This window comes from Amyelois transitella, chromosome 12, assembly GCF_032362555.1.
Source record: "Amyelois transitella isolate CPQ chromosome 12, ilAmyTran1.1, whole genome shotgun sequence".
Taxonomy (NCBI): domain Eukaryota; kingdom Metazoa; phylum Arthropoda; class Insecta; order Lepidoptera; family Pyralidae; genus Amyelois; species Amyelois transitella.
Genome location: NC_083515.1, coordinates 10,734,164 through 10,753,999, shown reverse-complemented (window position 1 = coordinate 10,753,999; position 19,836 = coordinate 10,734,164). Strand labels below are relative to the sequence as shown.

The window sequence follows — 19,836 nt, the reverse complement described above, 5'->3', positions numbered from 1 at the left end:
TAAACGTTCCGTTTCACACCCACACGTACTAAAGCACTTCATGGAAGCTTTTATGCTTTTATTTCACATATTTATATTTGAATTCCACATGTAATTTACTGAGGTTAAAGCTTTTTGAACTAAAAATTCTCATCTCTTTGACTAGATTTACTGAATTTTTTGCGGATTCATAATTATACTAATAATAAATTATACTAATTCCGAAATAAGACTCTAATAGTATCGTTGAGTTAGTATCTCGTAACACAAGTCTCGGACTTCCTTCAAGGCTAACTCAATCTGTGTAATTTGTCCCGTATATATATGTATTTATTTATTTTCATACGAATATAAATACAGTGCCGTGTGGTTCCCGGCACCAATACAAAAAAGAGAAGGACCACTCCATCTCTTTCCCATGGATGTCGTAAAACGCGACAAAGGGATATGCTTACAAACTTGAGATTCTTTTTTAGGCGGTGGGCTAGCAACCAGTCAATTTATATGAATCTCAATTCTATCAGTAAGCCAAATAGCTGAACGTGGCCATTCAGTCTTTTCAAGACTGTTGGCTCTGTCTACCCCGCAAGGGATATAGACGTGGTTATATGTATGTATGTATGTATATTTATCCCATACGGGGTAGACAGGGCCAACAATTTCGAAATTACTAGAAAAGTCCAGCTTTATGGTTTACATAAAGCTGGACTTTTTCTAGTAATTTCGAAATGGAATGGAATGATGGAATTGAGATTCAAATAGCGACAGGTTGCTAGCCCATGAAAAAAAGAATCTCAAGTTTACAAGCCTTTTCCTTTATTTGCTTTTACGGCGTGGGCATAGAACATCAGGTACACATTATGTATTTTTATTTGCAAACAACGTCCAATTACGAGTCGATATGTGGTGAACAATGAATCTTGAGTTTACTCCTCATAAGTCGAACAATACGGGAGTGCATTGGATTTTGTACAAAATTGTAGGAATAAAATCGAATGTTTGGTGCCTTTGCACTAGAATCGAATTGGCACTAAATGTTGGTCATGGTAAGTCGCAAGGGCACTAAAATGGAAGAATTTGTATTGTGCCGTGTGGTTCCCGAACATACAATAAAATTTCGATACCCGCCGTAATTCGAGCTCACTTTGTATACCCAGCAGCTATGCGTTGGTATATCAGTCAGTCAGTCAAATCAATCAAAACAAGATTTTGAGCACAACTTCGTCGGAGTTAAAAAAGTTACCTACTACAAAACATTACATATTTCAACCCCTGAGATCAATATCCACACTTTGCAAGCTCATGTGAATGTTTGCTTTACTTTAACTTTATTTTTAACAACTAAGTTTATTTAGTCTGTGGAGCCTGCTGCCGGCAGTTCGAAAAATTTCAAATTTTAAATTTAGAATTTTCTCGCTGTTCCCTCGCAGTAAAATAAACCGAGGCATTTTTTTTGTTTTAGTTTTAAAAACAAACTTTTATTTTCCCGATCCCGACGATTATTTTAATACTAGCATCCGCCCGTGGCGTCGCTTGCGTATTATTGAGATGTATAATTTTATTGTAGTTAAATAGAAAGAGTAACAAGGATAACGGCCCGCACAAAAGATAGTGATACAAATTTATATTTTACATACATACATACAACAGTCTTGAAAAGACTGAATGGCCACGTTCAGCTATTTGGCTTAATGATAGAATTAAGATTCAAATAGTGACAGGTTGCTAGCCCATCGCCTAAAAGAGGAATCCCAAGTTTATAAGCCTATCCCTTAGCCGCCTTTTACGACATCCATGGGAAAGAGATGGAGTGGTCCTATTCTTTTTTGTAATGGTGCCGGGAACTACACGGCACTATATTATATTTTACTATACGCACAATATCAAGCAAATTGGTTCAATAGATAACACGTGAAGAGACAACTAAACAAATAAACTTTCTTTCGTATTTCTTATACTCTTATATATTTTCCTTGATGAAAAAAAAAAATTCGTTGGGATGATCCCGTCTACCCCGTAAGAGGATAGATATAAACGTACTTAGATGAGAAGATTTCTTAATTCTTGAAATTATTTAAAAATAATATTAATTAGCGGAACCATTAATATAGAACATTTTATAATAAAAAAAAAAACATTACACATTCAAAATAAGAACATTATATTCTCATTTATGTGGGCCACTAGTTTTCGCCCGATAAGTTAGATAATGTTTCGGATACAATTTATTGTTTGGAAAATGAACCAATTGGAGAGCGCCATGTCTGTTTCTGATAGCCAATTATATACTGTCTTAATTCTGTCATTCGAAATCCAATCAGTTAGATCTATGTGTAATTATTGGTTAACAAAGTTGCTTTGTTGTTGATTGGCCAATTACGGAATAGAATAGATTTATTTTCAAAACTAGCTGTTGCCCGAGACTTCGTCCGCGTAAATTTCGAATTGAATCTTGATCATGGAGACAAAAAATGTAAAAAAAAATTCTCTATCCATTTCAGTCAAAATATTTAATGTACAGACAAAATATTTTTACCGTTTTATTATATGTAGTATTTTGATTTTCAGTTTTTTTTTTTAAATAAAATTCTCAAACAACACAATTTTTGCTTTCTATTATTCATTCTAGGTGTCCCTATATCCATTTCAGTCAAAAATACTTAATGTACAGACAAAACATTTTTACTGTTAACTTATACATATGTAGGTATAGATTTTATTTATTTATTTATTTAGATTAGATACAAGTTATCACTTATTGGCGTCAACACAACTTGAGTCTAAATTTATCTTCTACCGCTTCCAGAGATTTCTAATTAGACCTATTCGGAATGAAATTAATTTTTAGTTCGCTGTTTATAAGTAGATTTGACGGCTTTTGGTTTCACAACATTGGCTGACGTCAAATAAATTACTTAAAACTAAGTTTACTGCCGCCTCCAAAGCGTCAGTGCATAAGAAGCGGTAACAAACTACACTGCAGCATTTTCTTCAACAACATCAACTAGCAAAACTTAGAATATAATTCTATTATCTTATCTTTTTGTCTTATATTCTGAATTATATGGCAGATTCCAAAGTGTGAGCATAAAATACTTAACACATTTTCTTGAGAATACAATATGAGAACATAAAAACATTAGCTAAGTTCTTAGTTTTATGTGTTTTCTAAGTAACAAGTTCTTTTCAACAACCTACAGAGTACGTTATTTTGATTGGGTGAATCAGCACTCCACAACTTTGATTGCAGCCAATCAGGAAGGAGTGTAGTAACTGAAACATCAATTATTCTTTCAAATTGTGGAACAGTTTAGCATTGACATATTTAGAATTGAAAATACTGGACTAGATGTAAGGACGTGATAAAATGGCGTTGATTTAAATTTGTCCGTCAAAAGTTTTTTATATTAACGTAATGCGTAATGGAAAGCATGCCAAGGATAACATTTTATTGTATTTCCAGGCAACATGTTAAGTATCACATCTTTATCTCTTACGGGGTAGACAGAGTCAATAGTTACAAGACTTAAAAGCTAAGTATAGCTAGATGACTTAGTGTAAGTATGGTAGGTACTTCAGCTTCAAAGGGATTGATCGACCTTAGTTAGTTTGTAGCTTTTTGAGTAGGTAATACTAATATACGAGTATTTGATTTACTTAAATTTAATTTATTAAAACGTAAAATGATGTGAAAAAGTGCTTGCGGAAATATTTTTTTTGAATAAGATATTAATTTTGATTGGACGTATTTATTTATCAATGTACATAAATTTTTATTTTTGTTTTTTAATTTTATAAATATATTTTTAACGGTTATTGATTAATTTTTTTAACAGAGAAAACAACGCTCCATTTTATAAATAAAAAATATCACTGTAGCGAAACCCCGCAAAACTAGTCTAGTAAACTTAAATTCATAGATGTCTATGGAAATAGTTAACTCAATCAGGCTTTATAAAGGCAAGTCAGAAAGCGATAATCTAAGTTGGTGTGAAAGTTCGCAATAGAAAAAGTTCTACCAAATTCGATTATACCTTAACCTGTCTTATCATGGATTCTCTCAATCGATATTGCAATGTTGCCAGCCATAATGTAGATATTAAAAATTGTATACTTACATCATAAAAAAAATAGCACTGTTTTAAAAATTTTATGCATTTCTTTGTAAAGCTTGTTCATAAACTTAGCGAAAGAAATTTGCAGAAATCGTGGCAAATGGAAAGATGTAGTTTCTGTCTATCCCTTTAGGTTATAAATAATTAATCATAACAATATATTCTCTCGTCCACATTTCTTAAATTTTTTTCAAACCACATTCTTTCAAGAAAATGCTGCAGTGCAGTTTGTTTAATAACGTCAACTTCAGAATAATCCAAACTTAGAATAGAAATACATAATTACGATGTACTGAACCGATTACGATGAAATTTGGTATGTAGGTAGCTGAAGACCAAGAATAACATACATACATACATATGGTCACGTCTATATCCCTTGCGGGGTAGACAGATCCAGCAGTCTTGAAAAGACTGAATGGCCACGTTCTATTAGCTATTAGCAGAATAACATATAGGCTATTTATTATCCCGGAGATCCCGCGGGATTGATAGGGTTTCCATGCGGACGAAGTCGCGGGCGGCCTCTAGTCTATCATAATTTCGTCCTACGTTATGCTTCTGACCCATTTACCAGCCGTCAATTCTGTATTACAGAGTGGAATAAAACAGCAATTGGAACAGAAACACAACTGAAGTGTGACCAATCAAATGGAGTATTCAGCGCAGATCTCTGGACGCGTATTTACAAACTGCTGTTACAGAATTAAGCGGGTGATAGCCGCAGTTTTCAAAAAAAAACCAAAATCTTTTTAACTATTTAATAATGAACTAAAGAATTACATAATATATTAATTTAAAATTACTACAATGTTAAATTATAACAATACAAGTGAGACCGAACCGATGTGAGGATACGGAATGAGTTCTCTGAAGTTGCCGGGCGGTCGGACGATGGACGTTGCGCAACCCGTTCCCATGCAGCGACAAAGGTGGCCGGAGTACTCGGAACCGCGGGTGCTGCGTCATGACTTCACATAGCTGAAGTGTTCGTGACAACTGTTTGGTCTGTATTTATTGATATCAATTTATTTATTTATAAGGCAACACAACAGACACTAAGTAATAAGATACAAGGTTTCTTAATAACTAAAATTGTTCCAACTTAGCATCCTAAACGTGTATGCGCTGTTGCTTAAGCTTATTGACTAATATAAAACTTGTTATGAGCAAGTATTTACAATAATAAAGTACTAAAATTACAAATGGATACAATACAGTTAATTACAAACGATTACAAAAACAATGCCAGACTATGTACTAGATGTGGTGCCGAGAATTTCGAATGTATCAGTTTTAAATTTACGCAATCTACAATTAAGTATATCAATGTCTATGTCCACATCGCAAGATATCTCATTATATTTCCGGCACATCCTAGCCAATGGGTTCGAGAACGACGTATTGTTTTATTATTGTCTAGTTGTAGTATGTCTAGTTTCGGAGTTAGTCCCGTTTATATATTGCCTTTGACCGGATGAGGAAATTTGCACATTCAGGCAACTGGATGTGTAACCATGATCGATCAAATATCTGTTAGATTTCCCTGCAAAAGTTGCAGAGGTCAAATGTGAATACAAATCATCTTTGAATCTAAATTCTAGCATGAAACCGTCCAGCTATACTGACAGGTTTCCATTCCATAGTCTAAAAGAAGAATTCCAAGTTTATTAGCCTTACCCTTGATTGTCTTTAGTAATCTGCACTAGAAGAGAAGCAGATGGAACACTACTAAAGAAAAGTAAAGTAAAAAGAGCTTATTCGAAAAATGCCATTACAAAAAAAAATGCTGAAATCAGGTAGCTTTTTATCGTAGCAGGTTTTGCAAATACGCGTCTTCGCTACGAGGGTAGAGCCGGAAATGAAGGGCCAGGTCTCGGCACTTCCGGCCGCCAGTCTGAGAGGAGCCCTTCCAAGCAATTTGAATATTACTCCCTTTGGTCTTTACTTTGGTATATATTGTCATCTGTTGTTGATAGAAGTATAATGTTAACATTGTCACAAATATATTGTATTTATTATGAATACTCGTATTATGCTATGCAGGGACTTGTACAATTTGTAAATTTAATTTTAGTTGGTAATCATATTTTTTTTTTCTTCTTTCTAAGTAGTTTTAGTTTTAATTTTGCTCATTCCAAAATGATTTATTATGTTCAAACTATTCAAGACTGAAACTGGCCTAAGTGGCCAGTTTCAGTCATGAATAGTTCATGTTAGTTAGAAAAAAATAAAAACACAAAATAGAATGTTAAGTATAAAAAGCGTGTTATTGTGAAATATCAGTCCATTGTAGTTCATAATACCCTTATTATTGATCTTAATTATATTGTCAAACTACCTTAATCAGTTATTACAGTTCAGCATTTTTCAATTCGAACCATTAGTTTCTGAGATAAGCGCATTCAACCAAACAAACTCTTCTGCTTTATAATATTATTAGTAAAGATATTGGAATTGAAATTCAAATAGTGACAGGTTGCTAGCCCTAGAATCCCAAGTGTTTCATCCTTTCTCTTTTAAATTTGAATATAAAATCATTTCTAAAACCAGACTTTCATAATACCCAAAGATATACACACATATACTCACGTCTATACCCCTTGCGGGGCAGACAGAGCCAACAACTTGCTTTGAAAAGACTGTTAGGCCACCTTCAGATGTTATGCTTACTGATAGATCGCCTAAAAGAGGAATCCCAATTTTATAAGCCTATCCCTTATTCGCCCTTTACGACATCCTTTGGAAAGAGATGTAGTGGTTCTATTCTTTTATATATTAGCGCTGGAAACCACACGGCACAAAGATGTGTCTTCTATTTAATCGACCCTTATAAACCCTATTCCATCCTACATACTCTGTGGTTTGCACAGAAATGACGTCACATCAAATATGGCCGATTGGATCGACGTGATTGGGACAATGTCAATAAAACTATATTTAATCTCACGAGGCCTTCGACGGTATTGAAATGGAAAAATACCAGTCTGTCATAGATGTGCCGTGTGGTTCCCGGCACCAATACAAAAAAGAATAGGACCACTCCATCTCTTTCCCATGGATGTCGTAAAAGGCGACTAAGGGATAGGCTTACAAAATTGGGATTCTTTTTAAGCCGATGGGCTAGTAATCTGTCACAATTTGAATCTCAATTCTATCATTAAGCCAAATAGCTTAACGTGGCCAGTCAGTGTTTTCAAGACTATTGGATCTGTCTACCCCGCAAGGGATATAGACGTGATTATAATATAATAACAATAATAAAAGCGTAGGGACGTGACGACCCCATCGCCCTCTGTGGAAGGGTTTCCTTCCCAATGAAGACTGACATCAAACCAAAAGAAACCATTTTCCTTATTCCTTGACACAGTGCCGGCAAACCCAAAAATAACATATCGATTTACGAGCAATCCGCAAAAGAATACATCCATCCCCTTTTCTCAAAAAGCCATGCCTCACTTCACGCGATTTCGTGCCGAAAATTGATAAGCTCGTTTGCCTGATAGGAAAAGGTTCCGAATAACACCAGGTGTAAAAAGAGCCAGGCTCATTCGGGCCCTGAAAGGGTCACCGCCCTGAGGGTGAATACATTAGATTATCTCAGTTTCCAATAACAATATATAAACTACTAGAGGCCGCCCGCGACTTCGTCAGCCTGCAATCAATATCGCGGGAACTCCGGCATAAAAAGTAGCCTATATGTTATTCTGGGCCTTCAGCTACCTACATACCAAATTTCATCGTAGTCGGTTCGGTAGATTTTGCGTGAAAGAGTAACAAACATCCATACTGACATCCTGACATGCTCACAAACTTTCGCTTATAATATTAGTAGGCGGCCTCTAGTAAATTATATTTGCTGAAAATCAAACCCAACACATTCTATGGTGATCATGAAAATTCCAGTCACAATATCTAAAGTTTCTTGTGTTTTCGGCACATTAGAATAGTACCACTCCATCTCTTTCCCATGAATGCCGTAAAAGGCGTCTAAGGGATAGGCTTATAAACTTGGGATTCTTCTTGTAGACGATGGGCTAGCAATCTGTCACTATTTGGATCCCAATTTCACTATGAAGCCATACAGCTGAATGTGGCCTTTCTTTGAGAGACTGTTGACTATGTATACCCCGTAAGGGATGAAGACGTAAGATATATGTATGTATGTATATATAACCTCGAGCTCAGTCATTTCGCCATAACCTCTGAGTGACCAGCAAACATTGCCCCGTCTGCCCGGCGCAGACACAGACATGTCAACGTTACAATTATTTGTCAAATCGAGTCGGCCTAGTATTAGGAGATCGTCTAAAAAAACAACTTTTAATTAATTTCATGAATCTGCATCACGTAATTTAATGAAAAATCAGTACAGTTTGCGTAACTAAGCTAGCTACCGGGGACTAGCTATGACGCTACCGACAATTTTATTAGTAGAAATTTGTAAATATTCTTGTTCTTGTGCATCAGACAAGCATGGAAGCTTGCATTTAATAAATGTTCTTATTTACAGTCGCTTTCAATGACACCCATAAGAATCAGATTCTGATGGAGTAAACAAAAATACCAACCATACGACGCTCTTTCCACACAAATATTATCATTTTTTTCAGTATACTTCGAAGCAGTGTCCTTTACGAGTTTCTTAGATAAATATACCTAGAGTGACTTGAGTGAGTGAGTGGAAAAAGGCGTGATTTTATGTATGTATGTATGTCTCTATAAATATTTCACAAAACAAACAAGTATTTTATAAAAATAATTTATTGCTCAGTAACATATTGTGATACTTAAAACTACTTAAATTAATGTGAATTCTTAGCACTGACTTGACTTTGAAAGGTCTGGCCGACGACATTTATAACTAATTTAATAACAGTTACCAACCTATTAATTTACTTAAAACTTTAAATTCTACCTAATGAATTAGTATAACAACTATTCTTTTGGAATACTTTGAGCAAAATAGATCACATTTAAATATCACAATTTAAACAAAACTACATTTAAATTTATCTTTCAATCGCTCTATTATTTTCGTTATTTTCACTATCACTAAGGATGCTGTCTAGAATACTATCATCACTCTCATCTACTTTGCTAGATTCTAAGACTTCGTTTATTACATCATCATCTTTTGTATTTTCTCTATCATTTTGTGCTATATCTTCAGTTTCTATTCCATTTTCAATTATACTATTATCTTCTTGGCTAACTTCTTCAATACTCTCGTCTTCATCTGATTCCTTGATATGGCCATTTACTCCATTATGTACCTCTGTATCGCCATTTACCATAACGTTGTTATTACTATCAGCATTATCATAAAACAATTCAGTTTTAGTTTCAACTGGTTCAGATTTCATTACTTCGACCCCGTTTTCTTCTATCGTTTCTGTCGTTTCAGTTACATCTACACGTTTTCGGTCTGTTTTTGAGCTGATCGTATTAAATTGTACGGAATTGTCCAATCTGAGGACGGGTTGGTCGGGGAACTTATCTCTGGAATTACAGAAATTAAGAACATTTGTATAGATCATGTCTCTTTTTAAGGAAAATCTATCGAGAAATGATTATGTGTAGCTGTACTAAATTGATGAAATGTGGTGGCATGTTGATTGTTGTGTATAATACCTGTGTTTACCCTCATATTTGCTCGGCACCATGAAACAGTTGGATTCCCGGTAAATAACTCTCCGTTTGCTCACCCACGGCCATTGTAAACTCCAGTAAGAGCTCTGAAAATTGATAATAAAGTTTTAATATTAGAAAATATAATTATATTTTCTAATATTATTATATTTTCTAATATGTATCCATTCATCTTATTCTCTTTGTGTATGGCCGGCAGTGGTTTCAGGTCGCCTACGACTTTACGTGCCTTCCGAAGCAGAATCTAAATCGCACAAACAAAGTTTGCACGGATCGGAGCATAAATACAACCTCCGACTCAACATCGTCGGAGCCGCGGTTCCCCAGGCATCACACCCAGCCTGGCGGAAGATCTTTCCTTTTGAATTTGACATTGAATCATTCAGTATGACTTTCCTACGAAGTTTTTCATGTAAAAAATCTTGCCTAATCCAGTATCCTGATTATAAGCGGGCCCAAAGCTTTTCTCCAGAGAGGTGAGGTCACAAACCAGGACTAACTTCAGACTGATGATGATCAGATTTAAACACTATAGTTCCTTCAAATAAAGGTTTACTTACAACTTTAGCATGGACTTGTCTCTTCCTGGCTCTCTCCTCTTCTTTCCTTCTTTCCTCCTCGCTGTCGTAACCATTGTCCTGAAATTATTCAATAATATAAAGTCAAGTCATTTTTATTACCATTGTAAGAGATATAGACGTGATTATTTGTATGTATTTATATGCAAGAACATTTGTAGTTACTGTAAACCACACTTACTTTTACAAAATTCAGAAATAAACTTGTAAACTTTCAAATATCTCTTTTTTTTTAAATAGCCGGGACAAAAATATATCGTTTTCTTTCAAACATTAAGATTTTTTGCTTCCATTTTTAATACTTTCCTAAGTTTGACAATAGAAATAATGCGAACTTTTGAAAGAATTTCTCTATGTATTGGGCAGTTGTGTTAAAAATAACCATTGCCAATGTTTTCGAACGAAAATAATATTTTTGTACGAATTTTTCCTGTAATTCTATTTGTAGAAATCACATCAGTGCAGATAAGTAAATGAATGGCCACACAGCCTACAAAATGATAAGTCATTACCTCAATATCTAATATTTTGTTTACATTTGTTTGTTGTTTGTGATTCATTTAAACAAACATTTTTCTCTGTCAACCCCGTAATATAAAAAGGAAGAGGTAGCTTATCGATCACCGAACAGCCAAAACCCCACATCGTAAACTGACGTGCCAATAAGCCGTATACTTACAATGGGATCTTCATAACAATGGTAAGAATCCTCTTCATCTTCGGGTCTGAAAAGAAAAAAACATACATACTTACATGGTCACGTCTATATCCCTTGTGGGGCAGACAGAGCCAACAGTCTTGAAAAGACTGATGGGCCACGTTCAGCTATTTTGCTTAATGATAGAATTGAGATTCAAATAGTGACAGCCCATCGCCTAAAAAAAGAATCGCAAGTTTGTAAGCCTATCCCTTTGTCGCCTTTTACGACATCCATGGGAAAGAGATGGTCCTATTCATTTTTGTACTGGTACCGGGAATCACACGGCACACAAAGAAAAATATAAAAATGTATATAAATATATTAGTCGTCAAATAATAAAACTTTGAGAGCGTCAGTGGTCGCTAAGGTGCCCGGTTAAAATGCCTGATGCGCAGAATGGCACAGGTTCAAATCCCACTTCGGCCACATATTAATGACTATTTTCGAAGTTATGTACATTAGTTTGAATACTAACTGACGCTCCTACAGCGAGGACTAGACGTTTGTTTGTCTTTTAAAAATGTTTATTCGATTGAGCTAATCTTAAGAATTCTTAGGAGATAATCTTCAGAACGAATCTCTAGGACTGCCAGTATAATTTTAAGAACCTAATCCGATTTATAGTTCTCGTTTTCATAAATCCTGTTATTTTTCGTCGTCCACTTACTTTTAAACACTAAGCATCTGAATAGAATAATTAAGCATTTATTAGATTTCTTTGCTTATTACATACTAACTTCGTTCGGGCTTCGCTTCTGAAGATACATACATACATACATACCATCACGCCTGTTTCCCATTGGGGTAGGCAGAGACAATGGAATTCCACTAGTTACGATCCTTACAGACCTCTCCCGCTTCCTCCACACTCATTACTCTTTTAATGCATTTTCAACGATTACGGGTACTCCTAACATGGGAGATGTTAGGAGTATTTTAAGATATTTTTGAAGATATTTTCATAAAAAAACTAACCCATATTACACCTAAAGTAGTTAACTATATAGACGTTCTTATAACCACGACTTTATCCCTTACGGGGAAGACAGAGCTGACAATCTCTGACGAAAACACTGGAAGGTCACGTTCAGCTGTATGGCTTAATGATGGAATTGAGATTCAAATTGAGACAGGTTGTCAGCGTAACCTAACTAACATAGAATAATTTAGTCGTGAAGGCGTAACAGACAAATAGATTATTTTAACAACTAGGTGCCGTGTGGTTCCCGGCACCAGTACATAGAATAGGACCACTACATCTCTTTCCCATGGATGTCGTAAAAGGCGACTAAGGGATAGGCTTACAAACTTGGGATTCTTTTTTAGGCGATGGGCTAGCAACCTGTCGCTATTTGAATCTCAATTCTATCATTAAGCCAAAAATCTGAACGTGGCATATCAGTCTTTTTAAGACTGTTGGCTCTGTCTACCAAACAAAGGATATAGACGCGATCATATGTATGTATTCATGTAACAACTAGGCTGAAACATATTCACTACAAATACAAAATAAACAAGAGATTCAGAGAAAAAATCCTTCTATAGACACAGACATAAATAAAAATTTTTCCCCATATGTCACCTCCCACAGCGCCGTTGTTTTTTAAAGGTCAAAGCTCATTAGACCACTAAAACGAATTTAATTAGTCTCGTCACAAACTGGACCCTGGATCCTTCTCAAAAGTGAACCCAAGGTTCGTCCCCAGGGAGCATACAATCGCGACAAACGCCTGGGGTATGATGTTTTTATGAAATGTACTTATATCAATAGTATATATGTATATATGCCAGGTGCATCAACACTAAACTTTCCCGCGCAATTACTTTTTTATTTTTAAACTTATTAGTGCATTAGTAATTATCATAGATAAATATATGTAACACATATATGTATATTTTGTCATTGATAAACGATATAACTAGTCGGGCAGTCGCTTTGTGCGAGATAACTCTCGCTTTTTTAAAAAAAAAATTGTACACACATTCAATCACGTCATATCCCTTGCGGGTTAGACAGAGCCAGCAGTCTTGAAAGACTGACAGGCCAAGTTCAACTGTTAGGCTTAATGATAGAATTGAGATTCAAATAGTGACAGGTTGCTAGCCCATCGCCTATTAGATAAATCCCAAGTTTATAAGCCTATCCTTAAGTCGCTTTTTACGATATCCATGGAAAAGAGATGGAGGAACCACACGGCACAGTGTAGTGTTTTTTTTCTATGGTGGTCGAATTGATAAGTTGCGGTTCAAAATGCGCATACGCGTAATGGAGACACAGGTTCAAATCACACCCGGGTCATGTACCAATGCCACTTTTTCTGAGTAATGTACATTAGTTTGAGTGCTAACGGCGAGGAAAAACATCGCAAGGAAACCTGCACATTCAGACAAATGATAATGTTACCATGATCCAATAACGGTTTAGGTTACCATGCTAAGGTTATAGAAGTCAGGTCATGAAGTCGCTTCGTGTAAAAACCTGAGGTCACCAAATCCGACTATTGCAACTAAAAATCGATGTCAAGTTGACGATTTGTTTGGCCCGGCCACTTGAGATAAGACCTTTATTATACACCCACACTTTTCATTTCATCCAACTTCCAAGAAGGATAATCCACTCTTTGGAAAACTTGTCCAGATTTCGGATAAGTAAATAAAAACAAGTTAGTAACAAAAACATAATATCACCAATGTGTGTTATCTTTAGATTTAGTGCCGTGTGGTTCCCGGCGCTAATACAAAAAAGAATAAGACCACTCCGTCTCGTTCCCGTTGATGTCGTAAAAGGCGACTAAGGGATATGCTTATGAACTTGGGATTCTTCATTTAGGCGAATTCTATCATTAGCCAAACAGCTGAACGTGGTTTATCAGTCTTTTTAAGACTGTTGGCTCTGTCTACCCCGCAAGGGATATAGACATGACAATATGCGTCCTATTCTATTATCTATTGGTGCGGGTTACCACATGAAAATTAGCAAGCCCCAATGATTTACCAAATAATAATAAAAAATAATATATACGGGTCAAATTACACAGATTGAGTTAGCCTCGAAGTAAGTTCGAGACTTGTATTACGAAATACTAACTCAACGATACTATATTTTATAATAAATACTTATAAAGATAAACATCCAAGACCCAGGCCAATCAGAAAAAGTTTGTTTCTCATCATGCCCTGGCCGGGATTCGAACCCGGGACCACCGGTGTCACAGACATGCGTACTACCGCTGCGCCACAGCGGCCGTCCAAATATACACCAACGCTTTTTGAACTGCTGGCAACAAAGTGTTTAATAACTGTTGAATAAAACGAAGCTATAAAATTGGTATCACTTTAGCCATTTGACGGAACACTCAGTCCGAGAGGCAATTTGCACAATACTATGTACCTCTTTCAAGAAAATATATCTTTGTTCTATTCAACAGCAGGGGACAACGAGGCAGCCATTTCATTAAGGTACGGTTTCATTTCTTTATGGAAAAAAACTTTGTTATTTTTTTTCTTTTTAGATCGCTTAAGTTATACATAAAATCACGTCTATATCCCTTGCGGGGTAGAAAGAGCCGACAGTCTCAAAAAGACCAATAGGCTAGAGATCAGATGTTTGGCTTGAGTCACTAGCCTCGAAGTGAGCTCGGAAATTGTGTTACAATTATGAGATACTCAGTCAATGATAATAAATTTTTAAATAAATAATTACGACACCAATAAATACATAAACGCAAAATAAACACAGGATTCAGGCAAATCAGAAAGGTTTATGTCTTATTCTCCGACCGGATACGAACCCGGGACCTCCGGCATATCACGTCTTTATCCGTAACTAAGCAGACAGAGTCCATTGTCACAAATCTCCAAGGACACGTTTAAATTAGCTAAATGGCTCATTAATTAAATTGAGATTATAGTGATACAAATATTGACATGCCCATCGCCCAAAAAAAGTTAACCCAAATTATTATAGTATTGAATTTGAACTATAAAGCCTATTCCATGTCCGTACTCGTACGCCAACTTAATAATTGTATTCCCCGAACTTGAATTAAATAAAGTTATATCAGCAAAACTCAAGTTATTGTCGAACTAACTTTAATGCTAACGTTTGTAATAAGTTTGAAGTTGGACAACTTACATCAAGATCTTAGCGCTACCTGGTGGGCGGGATGGAAAACTCAATTTTAAGTTAGTTTTAGGGTTCCGGAGAAAAATGACGAAGAAAGAACCTTTTGAGTTTCGTCAGAGCGTTATGTTCGACCGTGTATCACAGTCAATTTATGTGGAGAATATCCTCACTATTATGTTAATGTAAGTTTAAGTTACCTAGGTGTGTGCAAAGAATCATTTCAAAACAATCCAGAATGATTTTGTTAAATTTTATACTTCACACAAACGTAAGAAAATCCATCGAAAATAAAGAATCACTTTGGAACCCAAAAATTTATTTTAAAATTCAACTGTCACTTCAACGGAATCATACCTTAACGCTTCCAAGATGCAAATTCCATGCTCAATTTGTGAGTGCGGAAAATTCTGTTATATTTTGTCCGTCATTTTGTCACAAAAACTGTGCCTTGTTAGTACTAACTTGCTTCATGTATAAGAGAGGCTGCGAACTCGTAATTTTAGAACCTTTGTGCAATCACGGTGATTTTAATAAACCTATTTAAGTGTGCCGTGTGGTTCCCGGCACCGGCACAAAAAAAGAATAGGACCACTCCATCTTTTCCCTACGGAAGTCGTAAAAGGCGACTAAGGGATTGACTTATAAACTTATGATTCTTCTTTTAGGCGATGGGCTAGCAACCTGTCACTAAGAATCTCAAGTATAAAATAACAACATAACTTATGTTTAATTATATCTACTACCGATTCCAAAACGCATGTGTGGAAGAAGCTTCAGAACAAACGCAGAAGTTCAAAATCGGGTAGATTAAAACGCGTGTTACTAATGTTTATGCTGTTAAATTTTCCATTAAAAGTTGAACCATATTTACTAACCTTTCATAGCGAGTTTAAGAGGGATTTGACAGGATTAAGCGGTGAAATATTAAGTTTGGAAACCATATAATATGATTTTAATAATAGAAAAAAGTAAGTAGTAAAATAGAAGTTGAGATGAAATACATACATACATATGGCCACGTCTATATCCCTTGCGGAGTATACACAGCCAACAGTCTTGAAAAGACCGAATGGCCACGTTCAGCTATTTGGCTTAATGATAGAATTGAGATTCAAATAGTGACAGGTTGCTAGCCCATCGGCTAAAAAAGAATCCCATGTTTGTAAGCCTATCCCTTAGTCGCCTTTTACGACATCCATGGGAATGAGATGGAGTGGTCCTATTCTTTTTTGTATTGGTGCCGGAAACCACACAGCACTATGAAATAATTAATCGTTTTTTTTTTATCAACCACGTTATAGCAAAATACTTAATATTGAAGAGAACATTCAACTCACAAAACCGCTCTAATAACAAATACACGTGACATTCATATAAGTCCCGTAAGTTTTTTTTTTTTTGACATTGATAATGTAAATTTCCATTTTCTGTGACTTTATTAAATTTCCTGTTCATATTTCACATCGGAATCCGAATTTCTGTGACAGCCTTTTACTGAAATCTCGCGTGACGTTTATAAATTAAAAGGAAAATGAGTACTTTTATTGAGAACATTATTACTGTTACGATTTTGATATAATGGTATATGATATATAATGGAAGAAAAGCATTTTTTTAAATAATGATTATCTCTCTTTTTATTAGTAATTTAAATTGTTTATGTCAGCCTCATCATCGATTTTCGCGATAAAAAGTTGTCTGATTACAATATAGAAAAATCTAATTATGATCACACACTGATCACGAAATCTCAAACACTACTGAGTCAATGTAGATGAAATGGCAGGAAGAATTGTAACTAGAAGACGTCCTTTAAGAAAGTATTTTTAGAAATTCCCTTAAGAACGAGATCACGGGATATTTTGTTTCACGCGGGGGGGAGCTTTCTAGTAAACATATAAGCAAGTTGTTTTAATGTAGTTACGCTATACTAACATACTAACATACATACATATAATCACGTCTATATCCCTTGCCGGGTAGACAGAGCTAACAGCCTTGAAAAGAATGAATGGCCACGTTCAGCTATTTGGCTTAATGATAGGATTGAGATTCAAATACTGACAGGTTGCTAGCCCATCGCCTAAGAAAACAATCTCAAGTTTGTAAACCTATCCCTTAGTCGCCTTTTACGACATCCATAGGAAAGAGTATAATACTCCGTATTATAATATTGATTCCGGTTCGGTCATGTGGAGAGGATGAATGAAAGCAGGTTGACTAAGCAGATATACAAGGAGAGTGTGGAAGACCTAGACGAACGTATCTTGATCAAATTAAGGACGTCCTGGTAAAGGGTCAGGTCAAAAGTACCCGAAACCGCCGAGCTTGTATGAAGAGAGTTATGAATGTGGACGAAGCGAAAGAAGTATGCAGAGATCGTGGCAAGTGGAAAGAGGTAGTCTCTGCCTACCCCTCCGGGAAAGAGGCGTGATTTTATGTATGTATGTATGTATAATATTGATTTTAATTCTAACAGCCAATCAAAGAAGACTTACGCTGTAACAGCCAATCGGAGGTGGATGCCCGATTCGATGATGATCTCGTGGGCTTCCTGGATGGTGAGGGTTGAGGTGTCGATGTCGTTGATCCTCTTCAGCCTGTCTCCAGGGCGGATGCCAGCCTTCTCGGCCCTGCTGTCGGGTTTAACCTGGCAATATGTATCGACAAAATAATAAATATATACGGGACAAATTACACAGATTGAGTTAGCCTCGAAGTAAGTTCGAGACTTGTGTTACGAGATACTAACTCAACGATATAATATATTATAATAAATACTTATGAAAAATATCTTCATTTGAATTTTGAACGAAAATATTCTGAATTATAATTTCTAATGACAATGTAATTAATTTATAACGTTAAATTGGTGCTGAATGTATTTAACCCATTGATATACGGTTTTGAGATTTAACATACATTCATACATACATAAAATCACACAATAATATATATTCAATAGATAAACAACCAACTGTCTACCTCGCGAGCGATAAAAATCTGACTAGGTATATGTATGTATATTGCAAAATGGAAGAATTTCTGACAAAAGTAACTTACATAAGTAACCCTCAACGGCGTCTTATAAAACAAGCCGCCGGCCAGGTCGAAGCCCCAGATAGAGTCTTCGAAGCTGACCCTCTCGTGGATGCCCTCGTTCCTGGACTCCCACGAGGGCTTGTTGACCTCGCCGGCCAGGAGAGCCGCCTCCTCCGCCTTCAGCTTCGTACGGCGCATGGACACGGCCATGTCTGGGGCCATTACCCTGGAACCATGTGGAAGTACATTTTTTTTTTTAATTTTTATTTATCTTTATTTAGGCAACAAACAGTCGTTTACAAATAGAAATTTACATAAACTATGAGTACAATTTAAAGACCTATAGTGCCCTAAAGTGATAGATGATGTGAGAGTGATGAATGATACATTAAAACACATATACATACATAAATCACGCCTTCTTGGGGGGTAAGCAGAGACCACATCTTTCCACTTGCGACGATCCTTGCATACTTTTATCGCTTCATCGACATTCATAACTCTCTTCATGCAAGCTTGTCGGTTTTGGGTACTCTTGACCTGACCTTTGCTAGGACGTCTTCGAGTTGGTCAAAAAGAATAATAAATCTATATAAAACATATAACATGGATTGAGTAAGCCTCGAAGTTTGTTCGAGACTTGTGTTACGAGATACTAACTCAACTAATTTTTGTTTAAATCTCAATCTCAACAGTAGAGTGTGGAGGGAAAGGTCGGAGTGGGAAGACCTAGACGTACGTATCTTGATCAAATTAAGGACGTCCTGGCAAAGGTTTAAGTCAAGAGTACCCGAAACCGCCGAGCTTGCATGAAGAGAGTTATGATGGATGAAGCGAAGGAAGTATGCAGAGGCGTATGGCAAGTGGAAAGATGTAGTCTCTGCCTACCCCTCCGGGAAAGAGGCGTGATGATTATGTATGTATGCATATTAAATCTCAAGTCCGTTATATCAATGGGTTAAACATATTCAGCACCAATTTCACGTTATGAATTAATTACATTGTCATTAGAAATTATAATTCAGAATATTTTCGTTCAAAATTCGGATCATTTGCATAGGCATACACAACTTTTATAAAAAAAGGTTTTCAATTATATAAAAGGACACTGTTAATAATTAAAATGACAATATTGTTGTGAGAATTAAATACAAATTATTGGGAAATACTCGTATAATCTGTCTTTATTTCTCTTGCGGGGTAGACATAGCCAACAGTCTTGAAAAACTGAAAGGCCGCTGTCAGCTTGGCTTAAAGATGGAACTACGATTCATATAGTGACAGGTTGCAGGCAGATCGCCTAAAACAAAAATCCCAAGTTTGTTAGCCTTGACTGACTTTTACAAAGTCTCGTGACATAAAAAATTCTAAAAATTACACCTCGGTATTCGTGAAAAAGAAACATTTATACAATAATCCTTTTAAAATTCACACAAAAACGCCGAAAACAGAGGATCGCGTTATGCGTAATTTCTTTGAAGCTAGTATATTTTCATTAACTCGCCGCGTATTTTTTTAGTCCGGTCCCTACAAATGTGTTTTTATTATCTTTTTAAAAACGTGTTTATACACGTGCCGTGTGGTTCCTGGCACCATTAAAAAAGAGAATAGGACTACTCCATCTCTTTCCCATGGATGTCATAA

General features: G+C 35.9%; 1 protein-coding gene across 1 annotated transcript; it reads right to left on the bottom strand.

The window, feature by feature from the left end:
- Window positions 1–9,106: 9,106 nt before the first annotated feature.
- Window positions 9,107–18,414, bottom strand: LOC106136348 (uncharacterized). Its single transcript, XM_013336874.2, has 6 exons — window positions 18,214–18,414; window positions 17,649–17,800; window positions 11,004–11,049; window positions 10,307–10,384; window positions 9,729–9,832; window positions 9,107–9,596 (listed from the first exon to the last, which is right to left on the bottom strand). The coding sequence occupies exons 1-6, from the start codon at window positions 18,412–18,414 to the stop codon at window positions 9,107–9,109; spliced, it is 1,071 nt and encodes a 356-aa protein (XP_013192328.2).
- Between the last annotated feature and the right edge of the window lie 1,422 nt (window positions 18,415–19,836).